The following is a 21,698-nucleotide window of genomic DNA, read 5'->3' as shown; positions in this document are numbered from 1 at the left end:
AGGTTTCTAACTTCATTTTCACTTAGGAAATCCTACATTTTCATTTTTTGAACTTCTAAAAACTCACTATGAAATTACTTTTATGATATAAAAAGTTAATGTAATTAATCATTGTTATGATTTTTGGAGATTTCTCTAGGGTAAACCAACTTGAAAAGAAGTGGGATGATGGATCATGATTTAGAAAAAGGTTCAATGATTGCAAATTTGAATTATTTTTGGACTTGCAATTTTTGCACTTATCTATAGGTAGAAAGGGCACTTATCACTCGGGAACTATATATGAAGAAATTCAAAGACATTTTAGGTGCTAACATATAAAATGCAACTAAACAGACTATGCAATTGAATGTCATTTTAGTAAAAGTGCAAAATGCTCCTAAGTGTTAGCTCTCATATGTAAGCAAAAAAAAGGTCATGAACTTGAGGAAAAAAGGAAGGTTGTGATTGATGCATGAGGGGGTTGTAAGCATAGAGTTTGTATGTGTTGATAAAATTCAATTTAACACCAGCTTGTAAGAGGAAACTAGTTTTTTCATCTCTTGACATGCACGATTTTTTAAGAAAGTGATGTGTAAGTTACTATCATAATTTTGCATAGTTGTTATGATATGTGTTGAGAGACAATATGCACAAATGTTTGATGGTTGACTAGTATACTTAATGGTGGTAGTAATTCAATTATACATCTAACAAAGTGCTTATGCTTTGCGTTTCACAACATTTTCTTTTTATTCAAGAAAGACCCCATACTTATTAGGTAATAACTAAGTATAACAATTCAAAATGAAAGAACACATAATTCGAAATGAAATAATAAAATGTACATAATTTGATAATGTATCATGTATTATGCTCATGAACCAATAATTTAAGTGAGGATGAAAAGTGAGAAGAGAAAATAAAAAGATAATCAAAATTAAGGGTATGAAGACAAAAGAAAAAAAAAGAAAAAAGAAAAGAGAATAGAGGAAACGTTTTTAGTCTGTGAGAGTTTCAATCCTCAAACTCTGAAAACACACGCACACAAAAAACGAAACGAAAACCAAAAGAAAGCCTATTTTACGATACAATTTTCACCTTGATTGCTTTTATTTTCTCTCTCCTCCTTCATCACTTCCTTGATCGGCGGAGTTCGCTAACTCCTCTTCGTTCTTCCCATGACTATGATGACTCAGCCTCCATTGGATGTACGTTTTTAATTCTTTAATTTCAAATGTTAATTTTTCATTATATCACTTGGATTTTTCTTGTGTTTATGATATTTGTATATGAATTAGAGTGCTTGATCTTGTGTTAATTTGAGTTGGAATGTCCAGCATTTTGTTTGTTTTGTTTCGATGTGAATTGGATTCCGCTTTTTCGGTTTTGTTTCTGTTTTTTCTTGATTTTTTTGGGGTCTAGGGTTTAGGAGGATTAGGGGTTTCTGACGAGTGATTATTTTTGTTTTGCAGCAGGAGGATGAGGAGATGCTGGTGCCTCATTCGGATGCCGTCGTTGAAGGTCCTCAGCCCATGGAAGGTCTGCTGTTGAAATGTTGTTTTTTTTTGTTGTTGTTGTAATGAACTGTAGTTTGGTTAGTTTACTACCTCAATTTTAGCTTTTTGTGGTTTGAGAATTTGGATTTCCTTTCTTTGGCTCCTTTGTTAGTTTTGAGGAATTCAGTGAATGGGTTGATCATAATGTGTCATTTTGGGTCCTGTTGTAGAGTGTGATCACATTAGAACGGCGGGTGTCAGCTCTTACTTAAACTGAAACTTTTGAATTTATCTGCCCGTTATTTGTTTTACCTTTCCTGAATATTTCTATTAGTGTGTAGGTTTCTCTGAAAATTTATGCTGCAGTGACTAGTTAGCATAATATATATACTAATGCTTGGGACCAGGATTGCATATGGTCTTCTTGATCATTTCAGTTGATATATACTTTTTATGTGTGTTGTTAGCTGTATCACAAGCAGATGCTAATCATGTGGCCGAGAATCAGGCAGTGGAGGAACCCCCAACTTCTAAATTTACGTGGACGATTGAGAGCTTTTCTAGGTTAAACACTAAGAAGCACTACTCTGAAGCTTTCGTTGTCGGTGGTTATAAATGGTAATTTGATCTATCTTATTAGCAAAATTAGGTTTTGATATTGTTGGTTTTAGTATGCCTTTTGAAATGCCTTCTTTATGATAGGCGGATTTTGATATTCCCGAAAGGGAATAATGTGGACTATATGTCAATGTATCTTGATGTTGCGGATTCTCCAGCTCTTCCATATGGTTGGAGTAGATATGCTGCTTTTAGCTTGACAGTGGTCAATCAAGTTCATCAGAAGTACTCTATAAGAAAAGGTATATGGTTATGGTTGGTTGTGGCTTTTCAATTATTGTATATTCTGTCCTTGCTTAGTCATTGGATTTGTTACGTTGGGATGGTTATGCCAATTGGACGGGCTGCGTTTAGTTTGCTTTTACATCCTTGAGTTGGTTATGTCTTGGATCCCATTGGAATGATGTTTAGATGTGCTTACTTTTTTGCATAGTCACATAAGTTCTTTTGGTTGCAAATTTTGTTGATTAATTCAATTTGTGTATCTTTATTATTATTATTATTCTAGTATTGCTCCTCCATTTAAAATATTTATCGTCTCTGTTACTGTGATCCTCCATTTGCTAGGCTGTACTCTTTATGGACATTACCTCACATCTTGAATAGATAGATACGTGGTTACAATCCTTGAAACTTAACATTTAAACATAGAACAAGTTGATATATCTGTGTTGGAACTGCTTAACAAATTAAAAATTGGAGTATGAGCGACATGATTGCTTTGAATGAGTTAGAAGAGAACTGAAGTAAGCATGATACTATGACACTTGCTGTGAAATTCAGTTGGTTCAAAGTTGCCTTCTTAATGTACGAGTCTAGTCATTGGATCATTGCCGAAACGGGAAGTGGGGTATTTATTATGTGATGAAGGAGCTGTATTCTTTGTAATCTATAGGACTGTCAATTGCAACACAAAATGGTAATTCGAATTGGGTTTCAATTTTAACCCACATAAGTGAGTCTGAATACGGACCCTTCATTTACAAAATGCAGTTTCAGTAATTCATTGTGAGAATTAAATGCCATAACTAAATATAATAGAAGGTTTCTATTCTCATCTCAATGGTGCATTCTACAGCCACGAGAGAGAAGAATGGTGCCACAAATTGAAACTCTTGCTCTTCTTCCACCTCTCTTGCCCCAACCATTGTTGCCAAGGATAGTAACAAATGCTGGTGGGATAGATTCTCCATATTTCTACAAGAGAAAGTGTGATAGAAGTAAGTAGGTGTAATGAACATATTTATAAGAAATTATATAGAAAAAAGTGAGAAAAGAAGCCCTGAGTTTTTGAGTTAATACTAGAGAAAAAAAAGAAAGGAGACAATTAGGAGCTCCTCGTCGTGAAATGTAGATATTATATCTGCTATTTGCAATTTGTTTTACTTTAAGTCTTTGACTAAGTAATTTTATACTCTCTTCCTTTGATTTTTTTTTTTTCCGTTGAAACTTGTTGCTCTCGAACATGGGAGATCTCTTTATGTTTTATACGAAACTCCTACTCTCGTAGTTTATAATCTTCTTTGTTAATAGGAAATCATGTTTTTTGATTCTTCTATTAGTACAAAGCCAAATCATAGTACTTCTACTATAAGCTTTACTATATTGAGCCTTCTAGGGTTGAACTTGCCAACAATTTTTGGAGCTTTGCAAAGGTTAATGTGGCTAGGATCGACTATTGATGTTCTTGATGAGGTGCATGACTTTAATTATACAAGATCTTTTCGAGAAATAGAACTTAAACCCTTGGCAGGACAAGGATTTCCCCGTAAAGTTCTTCATGTTATTCTTTCCTTATATCCCAAATCAACCATGTGAGTTGGTGAAGGACCTTTTGAAGTATTCTTGGAAAACTAGATGATCTGGTCACTCTAGGTGGTGGATGTCCTAATATGCAAATAATACAGTAGTCAACTGCCTTCTCAAACTGATTAGGTTGTTTGCTGAAGGAATATCCGTGTATATTTCCTTTCTTGAAAGGCATCCATGTTTGGGAATAATGGGTGAAGCCAATAATTTCTAGATTTGGGAGCTGTTTGCTGTCTTCTGCTTCACTTTTGCGTATTTAACTTCGCGTTCATTAATGGAAGCCTATGATGCCTGGATACGCCCCCCAGGGACCGTTTCCCGTACCGGGTACGGTACGGATTCGCTTGGGATTCATACCCAGAATGAATCCATAAGGCCGGGTACGTGGGCTGTTGTTGGGGACGGAAAATTCGAACGCGGGGACGGGCTGGGTACGTATTTCATACTACACCCACGTACCCAAGGTCTTCACCGGTTTCCTCTCGCCGGTTTTCTTCTTCAACGCAGGCTGGAACAACCCTCTCATCATCTCTCTTCTCGATTCTAAGGCGATTGTTTATTTTCGAATTATAGGGTTTTGTAATTTTGTTCGCCGATTAAATTTAGTTGTTTATCTTAGAATTGTTGATCAGAGGAGAGAGAACGAAAGAAGATCAGAGGAGAGAGAAAAAGAAGATCAGAATAGAGAGAAGGAAAGAAGATCAGGGGAGAGAGAAAGTCAATTTTTGGTTTACTTTTTTTTCTTTTGTACAGTATGTGGGGAAAGGGGAAGGGTGATTAAAAAAGGCACGTGAAACGGTGAAAGTGAGTGGTGTATTATAGTATTATATTTACAACTGTCTTTGGCTCTTTGCACAACTTTGTTTAGTATGTTATTGCTTCATTTCTTCTTTTTCTTTTTTGCTAAATGAAAATTATTTATAGGAAGGAAAGCTTTTTCTCAATAGTTTCATACGCATGTCTTTTAATATTTTTGTACAAAGTTTAATGCAGATGTAGGAAAACTTGAACATAATATTTTTCATTAATTTTTTTTTTTTTGCCGAATCCAAGCCGTAGCCGTTTTTTGAAATTTTGATTTTGCCGTTTTCCGTCCCCGTATCCGTATCCGTCCCCGTACTCGTATTGGTGCAACCTAGATGGAAGCCATCTCTATCTCAAGGAGGATGCCTCTACTCATCTGTTTGGACTGCCTTACCGAGAAGTAGCAGGCAAGAGTATTATCTATGATGCATAACATTATTTTAGGAGAAATATTTATACAAATATATTAAAAGGCGTGCATAAACAAGAAACTGTATCATGTGGTGCTCCCCCTAGGGAGTTTTAGTTCATGTAATCTATGTACAATAAAAAATTTTAGAAAATGCATAGTATAAGGTTTGATCTCGAGACCTCAAGTATATATACTAAAGTTTTAACCACTAGGCTAAGTTGTATTTAGTGTTATTATTATAAAATATTATATTAATAAATGAAATCTTTTCTTACCGGGGGCATAGCCCGGGCCTAATAACTAGTTTAGCATTAAATATTGTAACGATGACTCCTGAGAAAGAAGCTGACATACAAGTCATCATTATCATTCATCTTTGAGTATTAGTTAAAAATCAAAGAGTTGACTCTTTCATGTGTTGTAAATTGGTAATAGTACAAATTCACTTTGAGGTGCGAATATCTGGTGAAAGTTTGTAGTGGAGATACAATAAGGAATCGATACTTTAGAGGAGAGGTTTATGAGCAAAATGGTTAATGTAAGGCTGAGAGGAGAGTTCACAAAGGAAGTAGCACTTTTCTATATAATGACAGAAGAGGTGAAGTACTAATAGTAGATAGAATGAGAGCTGCTACTGCGACTGTAGTGATGATGTAGCATGGCGTGGGATGAAACAATTCTGATGCTGTGAGGCATGCTCAGAAGCATAGAGATAAACACTCAGTTGCTTTAGATTATGCTTGTGAGGGTTTTTCAAGGCTGCCATGTAGTGAATCCCTTTTTAGTTCAATGATTGATTTTGGCTTCATTTTGGGGAAGGTTGTGTTGAGAGTTGAGAGTGAGCTTTCGTTGTTGGAACATTTCTGGTATTAATGTGCGGTTGCAAAGAAATTTTCATGGAATCTGAAGTTTTTGTGGGATGCATTTGTTCTTTTATTCTTTTGTTTTTGCTGAATAATGAGTTAACTTTTTTCTTATTGTTTTGTTGCTCTTTTTTTTTTTTTTAATATTTTGAGGGGGTTCGAAGGTTGGTTTTTCTTCTTTATCTAAGATTGTGGACTGCTATAGAATACCTAGTATGGATCCATCTTATGCATCTTTTGGAATTGCAGAGACACAACATCAGTTCAATGCTAGAGAGAGTGATTGGGGTTTCACATCGTTCATGCCTCTTAGCGAAGTATATGATCCTTCTAGGGGATATCTTGCCAATGATACGTTGGTGATCGAGGCTGAGGTTGCCGTTCGTCGTGTCATGGATTATTGGTCGTATGACTCAAAGAAAGAGACGGGCTTTGTTGGACTCAAAAATCAGGGAGCAACTTGCTACATGAATTCCCTTTTGCAAACTTTGTACCATATTCCTTACTTCAGAAAGGTTTCTTAATAACTTAGCTTATTCACCTTTCTTTTCAGTCATACTTGTAGCACTATAATTGTTCCGTATCGCATTGATATAGTGAATTGGATGTTGTGTATCAGGCTGTCTACCATATGCCGACAACTGAAAACGATAATCCTCTTAATAGCATCCCTCTGGCCTTGCAAAGTTTGTTCTACAAGCTTCAATATAATGATACAAGTGTCTCAACCAAAGAGTTGACCAAGTCTTTTGGATGGGACACATATGATTCTTTCATGCAACACGATGTACAGGAACTTAATAGAGTTTTGTGTGAGAAGCTCGAAGACAAGATGAAGGTAGACTGGCTTAAATTCTTCTTTGTTGTAACTATGCTGCTTTTTTACAACAAGAATCATCAGTTTTCAATTGGTGAAGTTATTATTGTTGGTGTTATTGGATCAGGGAACTGTCGTTGAGGGAACTATTCAACAGTTGTTTGAAGGGCATCATATGAACTATATTGAATGTGTCAATGTAGACTATAAATCCACGAGGAAGGAATCATTTTACGGTAACTCTATAAATTTAAGTTTACTATGAAATTTTTCCGATTATTGCCTTATTGTAAAAGTTGTTCTTATTTTGACTTCTTGGTATCAGATCTTCAATTGGATGTTAAAGGCTGTCGGGATGTGTATGCTTCATTTGACAAGTATGTGGAAGTTGAACGTCTGGAAGGTGATAACAAGTACCATGCTGAGGACCATGGTTTACAGGTAATTTTCCTCTTTTACAAACATCTCACAGCGTTGGTTGATGTGAGTTTGTATCTTGCCTTGTATTGTCTGTGTCTTCCTGTCTCTGTTGCCACTCGTCCCTCTCTATGACTTTTCCATTTCTTGCTGAGTATTTCCTTTTTCCGGTGCAGTTTGTTCCTTTGCACGCTTTGAAGTTTTGAACAGCTTTTGTTTTTCTTTTGTGTTTGACTATGTACAAAAGCTGATCCCTGCAGCTCAGGGATTGACTATGAAAGTAATAATGCTGACATGTTTCCAATTTAATTACAGCTCATAAATCCATGTATTATAAGAATGGATGGACCTGCAATACTAAAACTATAAAATGCATTAGAAAAAGAACCTTTATTAATGGATGCTGTGTACTAATCTTTAAAAATATCTTATCATCATTTGAATATTTCTGTGTAACTCCTTCTATGAAGCACAGAACCCTTCGGGAGTTCAGCGACCTGATAAACGAATTCGTTCCGATCCTCCAGCCGTTTCCATGTTATTGAAATTCGAAAATAGCCCAGTTTCCCTGTTCCATAGATGTTTTTCGTTTCAGGAAATATTTCTATGCTACATAGAATTCCATCTCTTTAATTGTAGCTGCATTAATACCATGAAACAGAAGTGCTTTATGGGACATCAGGATTTTCAGGGTAATTCTATCTTCGAGGTCAGGATTTTCAGGGTAATTCTATCTTCGAGGTTACTGGTTTCCTTTTAGGTGTAGTTTTTTTGTGTGGTTATTTTTTTTGTTTCCTCTGGGCAATTAATAGAATCTTGGCGAAAACAGATTTCTCTTTCCCGCAAAGTTAGAATCCGATTTGGTCTCTCCCTCCTCTCAATCATCTGTATCCCTCTTGAGTACTCATCTGAAAGTCTAAGGGTTTTCAATATTTCAGCAATTGTTTCAACTCAGCTGTAAATAGTTTTCCCCCCTCTGTTTTCACCAATCATTTCTGTACAATTGACCTAGTCGATTTGCAGATATGACAAAACCCATGTACATTAGCTAATTTTGAAATTATGAAGGGATCCAAATTGATCCTTTAGGTGATGATGCTATGGTCTGGTTGAATGGTAACAGTGGTGCTTCCTTTAAAAACTCCGATGCGGAGCCTCAAACGGGCTACTTCTTTACCTTGCCTCATAAATTTAAGTCCTGTCAGAAAGATCAACGATGTTCTTGAGAGGACTTCTAACTTCGAAGTGGCCTTTTGCTTTGTCAGTTTCTTCTTTATGCCATTTTATCTTCTTTTAAGTTGAGCCTGTGAAATTGAAGATGTTCTAAAGCACGGAGAAGAAGACTAATGAATTTGTTCCCTTTTCTATATGGTGATGCACATGGAAATAAGAAGACTGGGTGTGAGGTTTTGAGGTGATGTTCTGTTCATATGATGGTTTTAAATAGGTAAAGCAAGGTGCTTATAGCGTTGGTTCTATCCTTTTTTTAGACGAGGTCATAGTGGTTCCTTGGTCTTACTGTTTTCTCCTCATCAATTGCTGCCCCCTCCGCTTAGCTTCCTTGTGAGATGGAAAATCTGTTATGTTTCTTTGTAGCTTTAGTGCTCTATATGGGTGAATTTCCTTGGTATCATGTTTGTTGCTTTTTTGAATAAGATGAAACTCTACATTTGCTTTTTGTCCATAAAAGGGTGGCTTTATTCTTCCCAATTTTAATGCATGACTACTGTTACAATCCTTGTCCGGGTTTGGTTACTTGGACTCGCCATTTGTGACCTTGTAAAATACTCATCGCTTCCATGTGTATATATATGCTTAAAACATCTTTTTGAATAAACACCATGCAGATTTTACATAAAATGGCTTTGGTTTATGATTTGCTGTGCCTATCAAGATAAAATGGAATAACGTGACGGGATTTGCAAGTGAAACTGGACCTTCATCATTGTTTGCTTTATGCTTCTGTTTCATTATATTGGCCTATCCCCCATCAGAAACCCATTCTTTAGTGTTCTTTCTGTCCATTTTCTAGTTATTTACTAACCCATTTTCTAGGACCCCTCAATAGTAATCCATTATGTTTATATATTTGAATGCAATAACTTTTTTTTTGTGTGCGCGGAAGACTTGCACTTCAAATGTGTAGTGAGGTGATATTTTTGGATCTGGTTAACTTGTTATCGTTTGGTGATATGCAAAAAAGTTAATTTCAACACTTAATGTTGTGTATGTGTTCCATTACATTTAATGAAGATCATACGACTTTCAAGCTTCCTATGTTTAGCTTTGGTGTTGATTTTCATAATAACTTGTAGAAAAATTTATACTAGGAAAACCTCGTGGAGTTTATCTTCTAAAATAGATATATACTTTTTTTTTTGTTTTTGTTGTATTTATCGTCATTAGTTTTATTCTTACTCTGTATTTTTATCATGATGAATAAAAATTTAATCTCAATACCAAATGTTGTTGTATGTGTTTCATTCCATTTTATGAAGATCATATGACTTTATAAGCTTCGCATGTTTAGCTTTGGTGTTGTTTTTTATAATACCTTGTAGAAAAATTATAATAGGAATAGCAAACAACTTTTATCTCTTATTGCGTCATCTCTCTAACCTATATTATATTATTTTGGTTCTGCGCGTAAGTAGATGAATTATATGGATTGATACTCATTAGGGTTTCTATTTGTTTGAAGGAGGGTTAGAATCCATTATGTCACATTGCCACTACACTATCATGTTGTCCATCGTCCTTTTAGGTGGAATTTTAGAATTATTGGCCAGAGTTTGCATGGGAAACTTTGAAAAAGCAACCAGGAAGTACAAAAAGGATCGAAGGATGTATAATACATCAATGTATTAGAATACGCGCTTGAGGCCCTCAGGCGCAAGGCGATTGGGTGTCAAGCACTATTTTTTTATGCTAGGCGAGGTGATATCAAAGAGGTGCATTTGAGGAGCACAAAAGAGCTCGAGGCGCACAATTTTTTTTTTTTTTACATCAGCTTTTTTGGATCATCTGTAGTTGCACCTCACTTCAATGAGGTTCCTGTCGTCTCATTGAGCTTTTTTATACATTGTAATATATGATTTTAGACCTAAGACACATGGATTCTGATTTTGATATCTAAATGAGGTTACAAAGTGAGTCATATTTCGAAATAAGAGCAGAAGAGCCCTTCCCCTTTACTATGTTCTGGTAAATTGTGTGAAACCACTTGAACATACTTTGGCTCATATATCGATGCGATGAACTAATTTCAACTTTAGTGATGCTATTGATTTTATTACGGTACTTAGGAGCCTAGTTACCTTAATTTTACTGAAGAATGTTTAATAATTCCCCATGTTTCTATTTTATGATATATTGCTCATGTATCGAAGTGTTTTAGGTTGAGTTCTTACAGCAAAGTAAGAGTGACCAAAAGAAGTAATATAAGTTAAGTGAATGGTTAATGACACAGTATCATGGAGCATTAAGGTCAAAATTTGAAAAGAATATGATAAATAAAAAGTAGGAAATGCGGAACAACATGCAATGACAAAAGGATTTAAAAATATCATGTACGAACTTCTGTTCTGAAAAAAGTGGCAAACTTTTGGATGAAAGTTTATGCTGCTATTGGGAGATATTTTTGCTAGTAAGTGGCATAGTTATGACATGGCTGCACTATAATCGCTACTCTGGGACTTGCACTTATTCTTACTATTTTGGCTTATATGTTGTAGTAGTAAGTAGTATTTGTTATTTCCATTATTGCTGTGATGGACCTTAATGGAAGAATATGTTTTAGTTTGTTTCGCGTTGAATGCTTAGCATTTTCGCCCACTCGTGATCTTGGGACAGCTTCTTGCAATGAGTTAGATTGTGAAATGTTGAATATTATGATTTTAAATTGTTTCAGGATGCTAAGAAAGGTGTTCTATTCCTTGACTTTCCTCCAGTGCTTCAGCTCCAACTCAAGAGGTTTGAATATGATTTTATGCGGGACACTATGGTAAAGGTGATCATACTTTCATTGTAACTTCTGATTGTTATTAGCGTCTTTTGTTGCTGCTTTTGTGTGTGTGTGTGTGTGTGTGTGTGTGTGTGTGTGCATGCGCATGTGCGTGTGAATTGTTCATGGCGATTAGAAGTAGGAAACAAATAGACGAAGTGCTTTGGCGTGTTGTACAAGTCAGCAGACAGTCAAAGGAGTGAGCGGAATGGCACATTTTTTTCTCTTTCTAAAAGAATCCTCTCCTATTTTTTCCCCCATTGTTCTACTTTGCTGCTTTTGTTCGTTTTCACATTTGCTCTATTAGGTCTTCACTACTTTGTCTTATACTGTATTTTCTATTCTTTTTTGAAACACAGATTTTTCAAGGTTATGCACATAAAAGAAGAAGTTTGTGATTGTATTGGTTTATTAAAGGGAAATGCTATATGTAGCCTTAGGCTACATATAAGAAGTTAAAAATGGAAATATTAAGCAATAAATAAGCATTAATTATATCGATTGACATGTGATTGTGTCATTGATTCCTCAAATAATATTATTTCAGGAAATGTATTAACTTCTTATATGTAGCCCTTAGGGCTACATATATCATTTCCCTTATTTAAAACATTAAAGCAATGTTGCATTGGTTCTACATAAAGACAGCTTCTCGTGTTGATTCTTAATGTGATGGATAATGTGGAATAAGAAAAACTGGCTAAGTGGACATATAATATGGGATGGAGGAGGAATTTTTTGTTTTTAAGTTGTAATGGCATGGGATAAAGGCCTTAAAATTGTCATTGTTGTTGTTGTTGATGGGGTGTGTTGTCCAGTTCTCGAAGTTAATTACCTCAATCAAGAGGCCAGTCCTAAGCACCATGACCTTAGTTTAATAAGTACACCCAAGGCTCGCCTAGGTGAGGGGTGAGTGTAGACACCGAAACTAATATTGGCGAGGATGGGTATTGCAATCTATGACAGGCGACCTGATGTGCCCCCTTGCAGCTTCCTCTGGTGTGGCACGGGGCACAATGCCTTGTCTCCTTTTTTAGCACGTGAGAAAGGAGATCCGAGTTGATTTCAAAGACAAAGACCAAACATTTCCAAGTTGCATGTTACCTAAGCTTTAATATACACATTTTGACAAAAATAATTCCTTATTTGCATGATGTTTTTGGGGTCTAATTACTGATCAAAATATCGAAATTGGGGAAAACCGGACTTGCAAAATGAGATTTATTTCTAAATTTTTTAAGGGAGTTTTTTTTTTTGTTTGTTTCATATCGTTTCTTTCGTCAATTTCAATATTCAACATATTATATTCATTAATTTAATTGGGCGTTTAAGGTTACGATCGCTCTTTTTTTGTATTTTGAATACTAAATTGAAACGATAAAAAAAAGCATGCAGCTGAAATAACTCATTTAGAACGCCTTTTAAAAGATTACGTGGTACAGTTGGATCGAATAAACACTTATGGAATAAAATTCGGCTGCTTGTGATAAGTAATAAATTTTTTATTTTTAGTGTCTAAACATTTACATGGGCTCATCCAGTATTCTAATACAAAATAAGCAAATAAATCTAAAAAAAAGTAAGAAATAGTGGTACATCTCACCTATACAACACACGCACCTTTGTCTCGTGCCTTGGGCCTAGGCTCCTGAGAGGCAGAGACCCTTTGCACTTCGGTGCACCTTACTTAAGACTACAACTATGGCTCTTGTACTGATTTTTTGTGTTATGCTAGATGTTTATTTTGGGGTGTGTATTTTTTGCTGTTTTGGTATTATTCCCCCTTGGTTCGTGTTGTTTTTATTTTGTGATAGGAATTCAACTGAAGTGCCTGGTTTTTCATTATCCCATGTCTAGTGTGCTGATATTATTAGGAATGTGATATGAAGATCTTGTGTGGTGATATTCATTACGGACAATGTTATTTATTAGAGCTGGAAAGCCAAGACCTGTTTTTTTCTTGACCAGTATATGCTCATATTATTAGAAGGTGGTCTTGGTGGTAGATTATACCTGTAAATTGAGTTTCGTACTCCTGTAGATGTTCACGTCCTGTGGAGTAAGGTGAGTGGTGGTAGACTTGGCATTACTGTCCTGTAGACAAGGGCCAAATTGTATGTCCAACTTTAGTTTTTAGATGACTATTTTTGAGAGAAATCATGTTGATCCCGATTGTAATTTGACCTGTGTTAATAGATTTATCCTAATAAGCTGCTCCCTCTGTTCCATTTTGATGTTCCTATGTTCTTTTTCTCAGTTTCCAAATGCAAATCTTGACCATTAATATCTTTAATTATGGCTTTGTAAGACTTACGAAAATTTATTTTAATAATACAAAATTACAACTGGAATTGAATCTAACAAGATCCTACATGACATGATTTTTCCTTGTCATTGATGAGAATTTATGTTCAAAATTTCGATTAGTCAAGAGATTTCAAATGGAATAGAGGGAGTAAGTGACACTTTACTCAAACATGACCCCACTCAAATGGAATCGCTACGAACTGCGTGACTCATCATCCAAATATGACCCTAACAACCTAACGGGATTGACCCAAACTAAACTTGATCTGAGTGACATGTTTGCCACACCTCTAGGTGCATGTTCTGCTGTAAGAGACACGTGAAGAGTTGAAATGGAGATATCTTATGTTGCTCTATGCTTGTGATAATGCAGATCAATGATCGTTATGAGTTTCCTCTTCAGCTTGACCTTGATAGAGAAAATGGCAGATATTTAGCTCCTGGAGCTGATAAAAGTGTTCGAAATCTTTACACACTTCACAGGTGCGGTCTGAGATGCCTTCCCCTGCATCTTTTTTCTTATTCCATGACCCTTTGAATGCTCTACATATAGCTGTGCTGATATGCTGACAAGTGTAAATCATGATGACTTCAAATCTCATAATATAAGATCAGATTGCGTAACATTCTACTGTACTGTGAAGCTGATATGCAATCAAAATTTCGATTCTGTCGAGATATGCTGTTCCAGTATGCTTTCATTACCAAGTATTGCATTTGTCTAACAGTGGTTGTCCCTACTATGAAGAATTACTTATGGCAGAGTTATTCATGATAATTATAATGATAATATTGTCAGTCATATGATAGAGTTTTAGCTTTGAATAAATTCCCTACCTGGCTTAGATATATTGTCATGATTGCTTAGAAGTCCTGACGGGTTCTTCTTTTTGACAGTGTTTTGGTACATAGTGGCGGAGTTCATGGTGGACACTATTACGCATTTATTAGGCCAACCCTTTCTGACCAATGGTAAGCTTTTTATGCCAAGAGCATTCTAACCCCCCTCCCTTGTTCACTTCCTGTATGCCTTCATTTATAAAAGCCTCCTGAAAATACACCTTTTTGCTTTATTAATCATGAACACTCTTGAGTCTTGATGCTGATATATTGAGATGTCCCATGTTATGATCTTTGGCTTAACTGCATACTTTTGAGAGAACATTAAGTCCTCTATATCTAGGTAATCTACATCTCTTTTTCTTGCTAGAACACCTGGAAGTTTCTGAAGTCCCAATGGATTTTTGAGGGGGGTTTGGACATTTTGCCCATAAATATTATACTGTCATTTGGATATCGTTGCAAAATTCCTCTTCTTTCTTTTGCTGCTGTTTATGTTGGGGCACATAATCTAATGTCCTTGCTAGTGAGGAACAGATAGTGTTTATCTTGGCTGTCTGAACAGACTGATGATCATGTTCGCCAAGCAGGACATTTTATGCATGGTTTGAATATCTGCTGCATTAACAAGCTTTCTAGTGACCTTAAACTGTGTTTTGGGGTTGGGGGTTGAGTTATAAGAGAAGTTTCCTGAAGGAGAATGGTGAGTTTTATTGATGGAGCTGCTTTGTTGTTGGGTTGAGGGTCTTTGACTCTTTGTGAAGACTACCCACAATCAGTTGAGAAAGAAAGATGGGCAAAAAAGGTTACTTTGGATTGAAGGGTGGGGGGGGGGGGGTAAAGGTCACCTAGAGTTCGTTCTTTCTTCTTTCTTTTTTTTTTTTTTTTTGGAAAGGGGGTTCCAATGTTAATCAGGGGATTGAACTAGCATTTATGAGATATCAAGTTAGGAAATTAGGCTTATTAAATAGAGAATTTGTAAATTGGTTAAGATTTTGGAAGTCTCCTAGTTTCTTTTTCCCACTTAGTTTATAGTTTGATGCAATGCATGGAAAAGTAGAAGGTTAAAGAATCTGACAATTTTATTATTTCTGTTGTGGGATTTATTAGTTGTTGCGGTTTACTCCCTTCATCCTCAATATGTTAAGTCTGGACACGCATATTAAGAGTAAATAGTGGGGAAGTGTAAGTTTTCTTGGGTAGATAGAGTAAAATATGAATTAAAGTTGATGAAGTAAGAGAGAGAGAGAGAGCGCTACTGGAGGGGCCCACCTCACATGAGTATGAAAAAAGAGTAAGAGATAGATAGTTAGTGGAGGGACCCACATCACCTGGGTTGAGTGGGTGGTCTCAGGTTTTCTTCAATTTAAGGTAAAAAGACAATTTTTTAAGGACTGACCAAAATAGTGTACAAGATAATTATTTGAGGACGGAGGCAGTAGTTTTGAATAGTGTAAGAAATAGTGTAAGCTACTAAGATGTGAATGATAAACTTTCTTGTGTAGTTTATCAGTATTTGCTGGTAAGTGATAAACTTTCCATCTGTACTTTATAGCTCACTACTTTAGGCTGTACCTTTATTTAGGTTTGCCTTCTCCTGTAGAAAGTACCCCTCGTAATTAGCTCGAGGGCTTGATCTTCTTGTTTGGGTCTTTGTGCTCCTTTTGTACATGGGCTTTTATCAATTGACTTCTTTCTATTATATTGGTTTATCTCTACTACTTTCAAGGAAATATAAATGATAAAGATGCTTAAGATATGTAATCGAATCTTTCTTTCAGGTTCAAATTTGATGATGAGCGGGTTACTAAGGAGGATTTGAAGAGGGCACTAGAAGAGCAGTATGGTGGTGAAGAGGAGGTATATGTTGCTAGCCGCATTGCTCTTATATCTCTAGATGCTTTTACATCTAATTGTTCTTATTGGAGAGCTGTGAGTTAGCATGGTAAAAGATAATGCTTGAGCTAATCTTGGTTCCATTTGCTATTGCTGTTCAACAGTTGCCACAGACAAACCCAGGGTTTAATAATGCCCCTTTCAAGTTTACAAAATATTCAAACGCTTACATGCTGGTGTATATACGTGAAAGTGACAAGGATAAAGTAGTATGTAATGTGGATGAGATAGACATTGCAGAACACCTTAGGGTAAGGATTTTTTCTGTATCTCTTCAGGAAATAATTTATGCTTATCTGATCCTGCTGTGAACTAGAATCTACTTGTTTCTCTTCTTTCAGACAAGATTGAAGAAGGAGCAAGAAGAGAAGGAAGACAAGAGGAAGTACAAAGCTCAGGCGCATCTTTATACTATCATAAAGGTTATAATATTTATTTTATTCTTCTTTATGTGGTTCATTATATTGTAGCTTCCTGTTTTGATTGGTATATGACTGAAGCAATTGATTAACACTTCTAGGTTGCACGAGATGATGACCTTGCAGAACAGATTGGAAAGGACATCTATTTTGATCTTGTAGATCACGACAAAGTGCGCAGTTTCCGTATTCAGAAACAGATGCCATTTAACCTTTTCAAGGTAATAATTGGGTTAAAAAATATCCACTGTTGCATTTGTTCTATTCTACCTTCTATTATCACTATGATACTTTGGCAACTTACAAGCTGGTTTCATGATGTTGTGTTTGAAAGTGTCCTCTTTGAATAGTATGTTCTTTTCTTGCATCTGTTGAAAAGTGTTTGTGGTGCTTCAGCATCATTAGAGAAAAATCTTTGTTCACAGTGACTTATTTCTGATTATTCATGCTGCTTCACCAGGAGGAGGTTGCCAAAGAATTTGGTATACCTGTTCAATTCCAGCGATATTGGATATGGGCAAAGCGTCAGAACCATACTTATCGCCCCAATCGGCCTCTAACTCCAAGTGAAGAAGCCCAACCTGTGAGTAAACAGTTTTTTTTTGAATAATATATAAGTCAACTGGAACAGAATTTATGTTTGACTTAGTAGTTACTGCTCTTTCAGATGATTGTAAACAGGCACTATGAATTGAGCCTAAATTTTCACCGTATGAAATATTACCCCCTTTTTTTTTTCAATGGGTTCTGTAAGACAAAGGGAGCGTCAAGGACATTGGACTGGCCTGATTATATGATATCTTCTATTATGTCTAGTAGTGATGAGCAATCCGTTTTCGTTAGGGGGGTATGTACTTGGGGGGAAGGGGTAATGGACGTGAAGGATTTATTTGATTTGGATAATTAATTTTCTAGTAAATTTTAGTGGGTGATTACCGGGAGGTGTAGATCAACTTGGAGTTACAAGAATTGCTTTTGGTCAATTTCTTAAATGCTTCAAATTTTTGGTTTTTCTTTATTCTCGCTTTTTTTTGCATTTGGGCCCTTTCTTTACATGGGGGTTCCTAGAGGGGAAAAAGTTGGAGTGATCAAATTTTTTTTTTTTTTGCTTAGATGATTTTAATTATGTCCTATTGTCCTTGAACCTCTATTGGTGATTGTTGTATAAGTTAATTGCTGTTATTTGTACGCATACTGGGCTTGATTTTTCTGTATGTGCTTTTATCTTTGCTCGTTGTATGAATTATGATCATAGAAGTGAGTCCCTTGATGTTCAGTTCTTTGTGTATCCGACTTTCATTTTGCAAAATTTGTTGTAGAATATAAAACTTGATTATTCATTAGATGGCTATAGATATGGTCAGATTTGTATAATTTTGGGTGTTGAGTTACTCTGCAGGTAGGGCAATTGAGAGAGGCATCAAATAAGATGCACAATGCTGAACTGAAGTTGTTTCTGGAAGTAGAGATAGGACTGGTATGTTTACCTCGCATTTTTGGAAGTCACTTGTGTACTTTATTATTTTATAGTTACGAACTACGTTCATCCGGAATTTCTGCCTTTTATATTTGGTGGGATGTCCTTCCATGGGTTCCACTACTAAAATTAGTAATACACATTTTCTGAACTTCATGAGCTTCGCTTTTTTAATAAATGAAGATCTTTTTAGTTGCCTACCTTAATCAGAGTGTTCTTTTATCTGGATAATTGGGAAACAAATAAGTATTCCCTCCGTCATGAAATGAACTTTCTGCTAGCTTTTGGCACTATTTTTAATAGTTCTAGTAGCGGAGACTGGAGAGTTGGCTTTTCTGTAGATAGTGTGATAGTAAGGATTAAAGAAAGTTGATGAGAGAGAGGGAGATTTAGTGGAAGGGGCCCACATCACATGGAATATTAGACGAGAACGTTTCGAAAGACTGTTAGTGGAGAGCTCCACATCACAGGTTGGGAGGGGTAAAATATCCATTTGATGAAATAGGTAGGTAGTTTGTGGACTGCCCTATAAAAAGTTACAGAAAGTTCATTTGATGACGCAGAGGGACTTCTTGTTCCGTAATATATAATAATATAATATAAGCTCTATTATTGATAACTTAATGAATTGGATCTCCCGTTATCATGATTCATGAGAGAGAATTTTAGGACATACTAGCTTGATGAATATATATTTTACTATTTCTTTTCAATCTCCTCAGGATCTTCACCCAATTGCTCCTCCAGATAGAACAAAAGAGGATATACTATTATTTTTCAAGCTATATGATTCTGTGAAAGAAGAACTCCGGTAGCCAGTTTTCTCTTTGTATGCTGGATCTTCCAACAGCTACTTTTTATTTATATTTATTATCTTGTACTAATTGCTATGTATTACTTGTATGTTGGCAGGTTTATTGGTAGGCTTTTTGTCAAAGGTACCAGTAAACCTAGTGAAATTTTGCCTAAACTTAATGAAATGGCTGGCTACGCTCCTGATGAAGAGATTGATCTTTTTGAGGTTTGTCATATGTGATCCATTCTTTACTTCTTTTCTACCTCTTGCTAATTTACATTTGTCAGCATTTTCTTCTTTTGTAATTAGAGCTTCTCCATTTGAGGAGTCATCCTTTCTATTAATGTATAGGAGATAAAGTTTGAACCATGTGTCATGTGTGAGAACCTGGACAAGAGAGCATCTTTCAGGTTGAGCCAGGTAAGTTCTTGATGATTTTCTTGTCTATAATATTATATGTGTTTGTGTGTCATTAGAACATTGTCTTGTTGTGATTTCAGTTAGAAGATGGTGACATCATCTGCTACCAGAAAGTTTCTCCCATTGATACTGAGGAACAATACCGTTATCCTGATGTACCATCATTCTTAGAGTATGTTCACAATCGTCAGGTATAAAGGAACTTCCTTTGGTGTTTGAATATTTTTTGTTTCATTATCAACATACTCTATTTTTCTTGTTCTACTTTTCTTTTTGGGTTGTTTTGAAATAGTTGGTCCACTTCTTTTTATAGAAACTTTTTTACCATAAAATTTTCCACTTTTAGTAAATCTTTTCCCTCCTACTTTTTGGGGGAATCACATAGGTCATAGTACTCTCAAGAGTGATATGGTCTTTGCTGTCTTATTACATGGGTTTTTGTATTGATGCAATCATTAAACAATCACTCGTGAATTCTGCAATATAGAAGTTATCCTGAACAACTGAAACAAGCTGAGGGAGTAAGATGTAGGTCTCTGTGGATTATTAACAACTCCGCACTTCTTGCTGATGTTTTAGTAGTATATGACCTCAGTTTCTTAATACTTGCAACATATGAAAATGGAACATGAACCACCTGAAAAATGAATATGTTGCAAATATTAGGATATGGAGGTATTATTAGGATGCTTATTTTGTTCCTGAGACATTTACTCCAGATATCTTGAGCATTATGATTTACTTTATTATCATTTTTTCTTGGGGTTGAATGCTCAAGTTTAACTTCTTTTTGTGACCATTTGGGCTACTAGGGAGATTAAGGACTTCCAGGGTCTTGGTGTTGAAAAATGTTGCTCGTGGTAAAGTGATTGTGACTCTTGTTCTTGATTCTAAATCCCTGCAGCATTTGGCGCTCAAGAGTACTACATCCCTTTAGCATTGTGTGCTTAAGACCAAATATGGGTTGTGTGAAAGTTACTCTGCAATGCCAAGGATTCTCTTGAGGTGACACATGCTTGGTTGTGCATATCATTCTTTCTTCTTCACTTTTGAGGTTTAAGATTTGGAATGGAATCTCCATTATATTCTCGGAAGATTTATGAAGAGGGAACCTTATTTGCATTTACCCCCTAGAGCTATTTCTTTGCAAATGCTATGCTTAGGATTTTCACCTTCACAGATGACCCGTTAGAGATTGAGAATGTGGGTTTTGATACATATGAGGTGAATTTTTCTTGTAATTTTTCATTGTGTGTGTAGTGTAAGTATGCCTCCTTGGTGCCATTCTTGTTGACAGCCAATATTATGTGAAAAGCTAAGCTTCTTTTTGTAGGTGAGAGCCTTTGTATGCCGTGGCAAATCCAGGAACTTCATCTAGTGGTTGCAGTCTTAGCACCAACAGATATGAGTCATATCACTTGATTGGCCATTAAAAATATAATATTTTAGATAGCAATAATTTTCGTAATAAAATGACAACTAAAAAATCACAAGATCGATGAACATTGTACCTTGAGGCTTGAGCTTGATACCCGGCAATCCATAGACCCAAGTATCGTGAATCACAAGTTGGAAATACTATTGTACTTTGAGGCTTGACACCCATCATACTTTGTTCTACGAGGGGTGCATAGTTGCTGGGCAAATCTCTTTTCACTTGTCGGGCCCAGTGACCTACGATTGGCACCAGGATGCCAACACCTCTAGCAAGGCATAATTCCCTGGTCACTTTCAGTTGAGACGCATGATGGAGAGAGTGGATCTGAGTTAAGAATTATAAAAAATTGTCAAATTAAATATTACCAATGCTTTAAGATCCAATTTCAAGCAAAACTCCTAATTTAATTGTGTTCAATTGCTTCAATCTGAGACCTAAATTTGAGATCCCTAAAACCTTAAAGCAATTGGCGGTTTTTGCTTCACCGGTCATGGCAGAGAACACCGGTAATGCATTTCCCGTAGTTTTTGGCACCATAACTTCTGCTGGCCATAGCAATTAGTTGGTTTAGGGCAGTTATCTCTTTCGCTCTCTTTGTTCTCTATATCTGCTCTCTTTCTTTCTTCTTAATATTCTCTTCTCTCTTCATTGTCTCATTTTGTCAAATTCCCATTCTCCCCCTTCTGTGTTTTGCTTTGATCTTTGATTTGGAGGCGCCTTTATATTGAAGTGTAAGAAGCTTCATGAGTCAGTATCAAACTTGTGTACTTTTCTTTCTTCTGCCCTCCGATATGTCCTCACTTGTTTAGTGAGGTACACTGTACACGTGACTACATGAGCTTTGCTTTTTTCCTTCTTTGATATATTCTAAAAATATTTCTTAT

At 35.9% G+C, this 21,698-nt stretch overlaps 1 protein-coding gene across 1 annotated transcript in view; it reads left to right on the top strand.

The window, feature by feature from the left end:
* Positions 1 to 986: 986 nt before the first annotated feature.
* The window catches only part of LOC104893216 (ubiquitin C-terminal hydrolase 12), a 34,552-nt gene continuing 13,840 nt past the window's right edge, over positions 987 to 21,698 (top strand). Inside the window, exons 1-21 of the mRNA XM_010679315.4 lie at positions 987 to 1,190; positions 1,455 to 1,521; positions 1,946 to 2,096; positions 2,181 to 2,338; positions 6,234 to 6,499; positions 6,604 to 6,822; positions 6,929 to 7,037; positions 7,127 to 7,242; positions 11,129 to 11,227; positions 13,902 to 14,011; positions 14,426 to 14,500; positions 16,150 to 16,228; positions 16,369 to 16,515; positions 16,606 to 16,686; positions 16,785 to 16,904; positions 17,144 to 17,266; positions 18,083 to 18,160; positions 18,883 to 18,971; positions 19,073 to 19,181; positions 19,308 to 19,376; positions 19,457 to 19,567. Coding sequence (XP_010677617.1) covers positions 1,161 to 1,190; positions 1,455 to 1,521; positions 1,946 to 2,096; positions 2,181 to 2,338; positions 6,234 to 6,499; positions 6,604 to 6,822; positions 6,929 to 7,037; positions 7,127 to 7,242; positions 11,129 to 11,227; positions 13,902 to 14,011; positions 14,426 to 14,500; positions 16,150 to 16,228; positions 16,369 to 16,515; positions 16,606 to 16,686; positions 16,785 to 16,904; positions 17,144 to 17,266; positions 18,083 to 18,160; positions 18,883 to 18,971; positions 19,073 to 19,181; positions 19,308 to 19,376; positions 19,457 to 19,567 — 2,406 coding nt within the window. The 5' untranslated portion in view covers positions 987 to 1,160. The remainder of the gene's footprint in view (positions 1,191 to 1,454; positions 1,522 to 1,945; positions 2,097 to 2,180; positions 2,339 to 6,233; positions 6,500 to 6,603; positions 6,823 to 6,928; positions 7,038 to 7,126; positions 7,243 to 11,128; positions 11,228 to 13,901; positions 14,012 to 14,425; positions 14,501 to 16,149; positions 16,229 to 16,368; positions 16,516 to 16,605; positions 16,687 to 16,784; positions 16,905 to 17,143; positions 17,267 to 18,082; positions 18,161 to 18,882; positions 18,972 to 19,072; positions 19,182 to 19,307; positions 19,377 to 19,456; positions 19,568 to 21,698) is intronic.

Source organism: Beta vulgaris, chromosome 5, assembly GCF_026745355.1.
Source record: "Beta vulgaris subsp. vulgaris cultivar EL10 chromosome 5, EL10.2, whole genome shotgun sequence".
NCBI classification, from domain to species: Eukaryota; Viridiplantae; Streptophyta; class Magnoliopsida; order Caryophyllales; family Amaranthaceae; genus Beta; species Beta vulgaris.
This window is presented reverse-complemented; position numbering and strand designations above follow the sequence as displayed.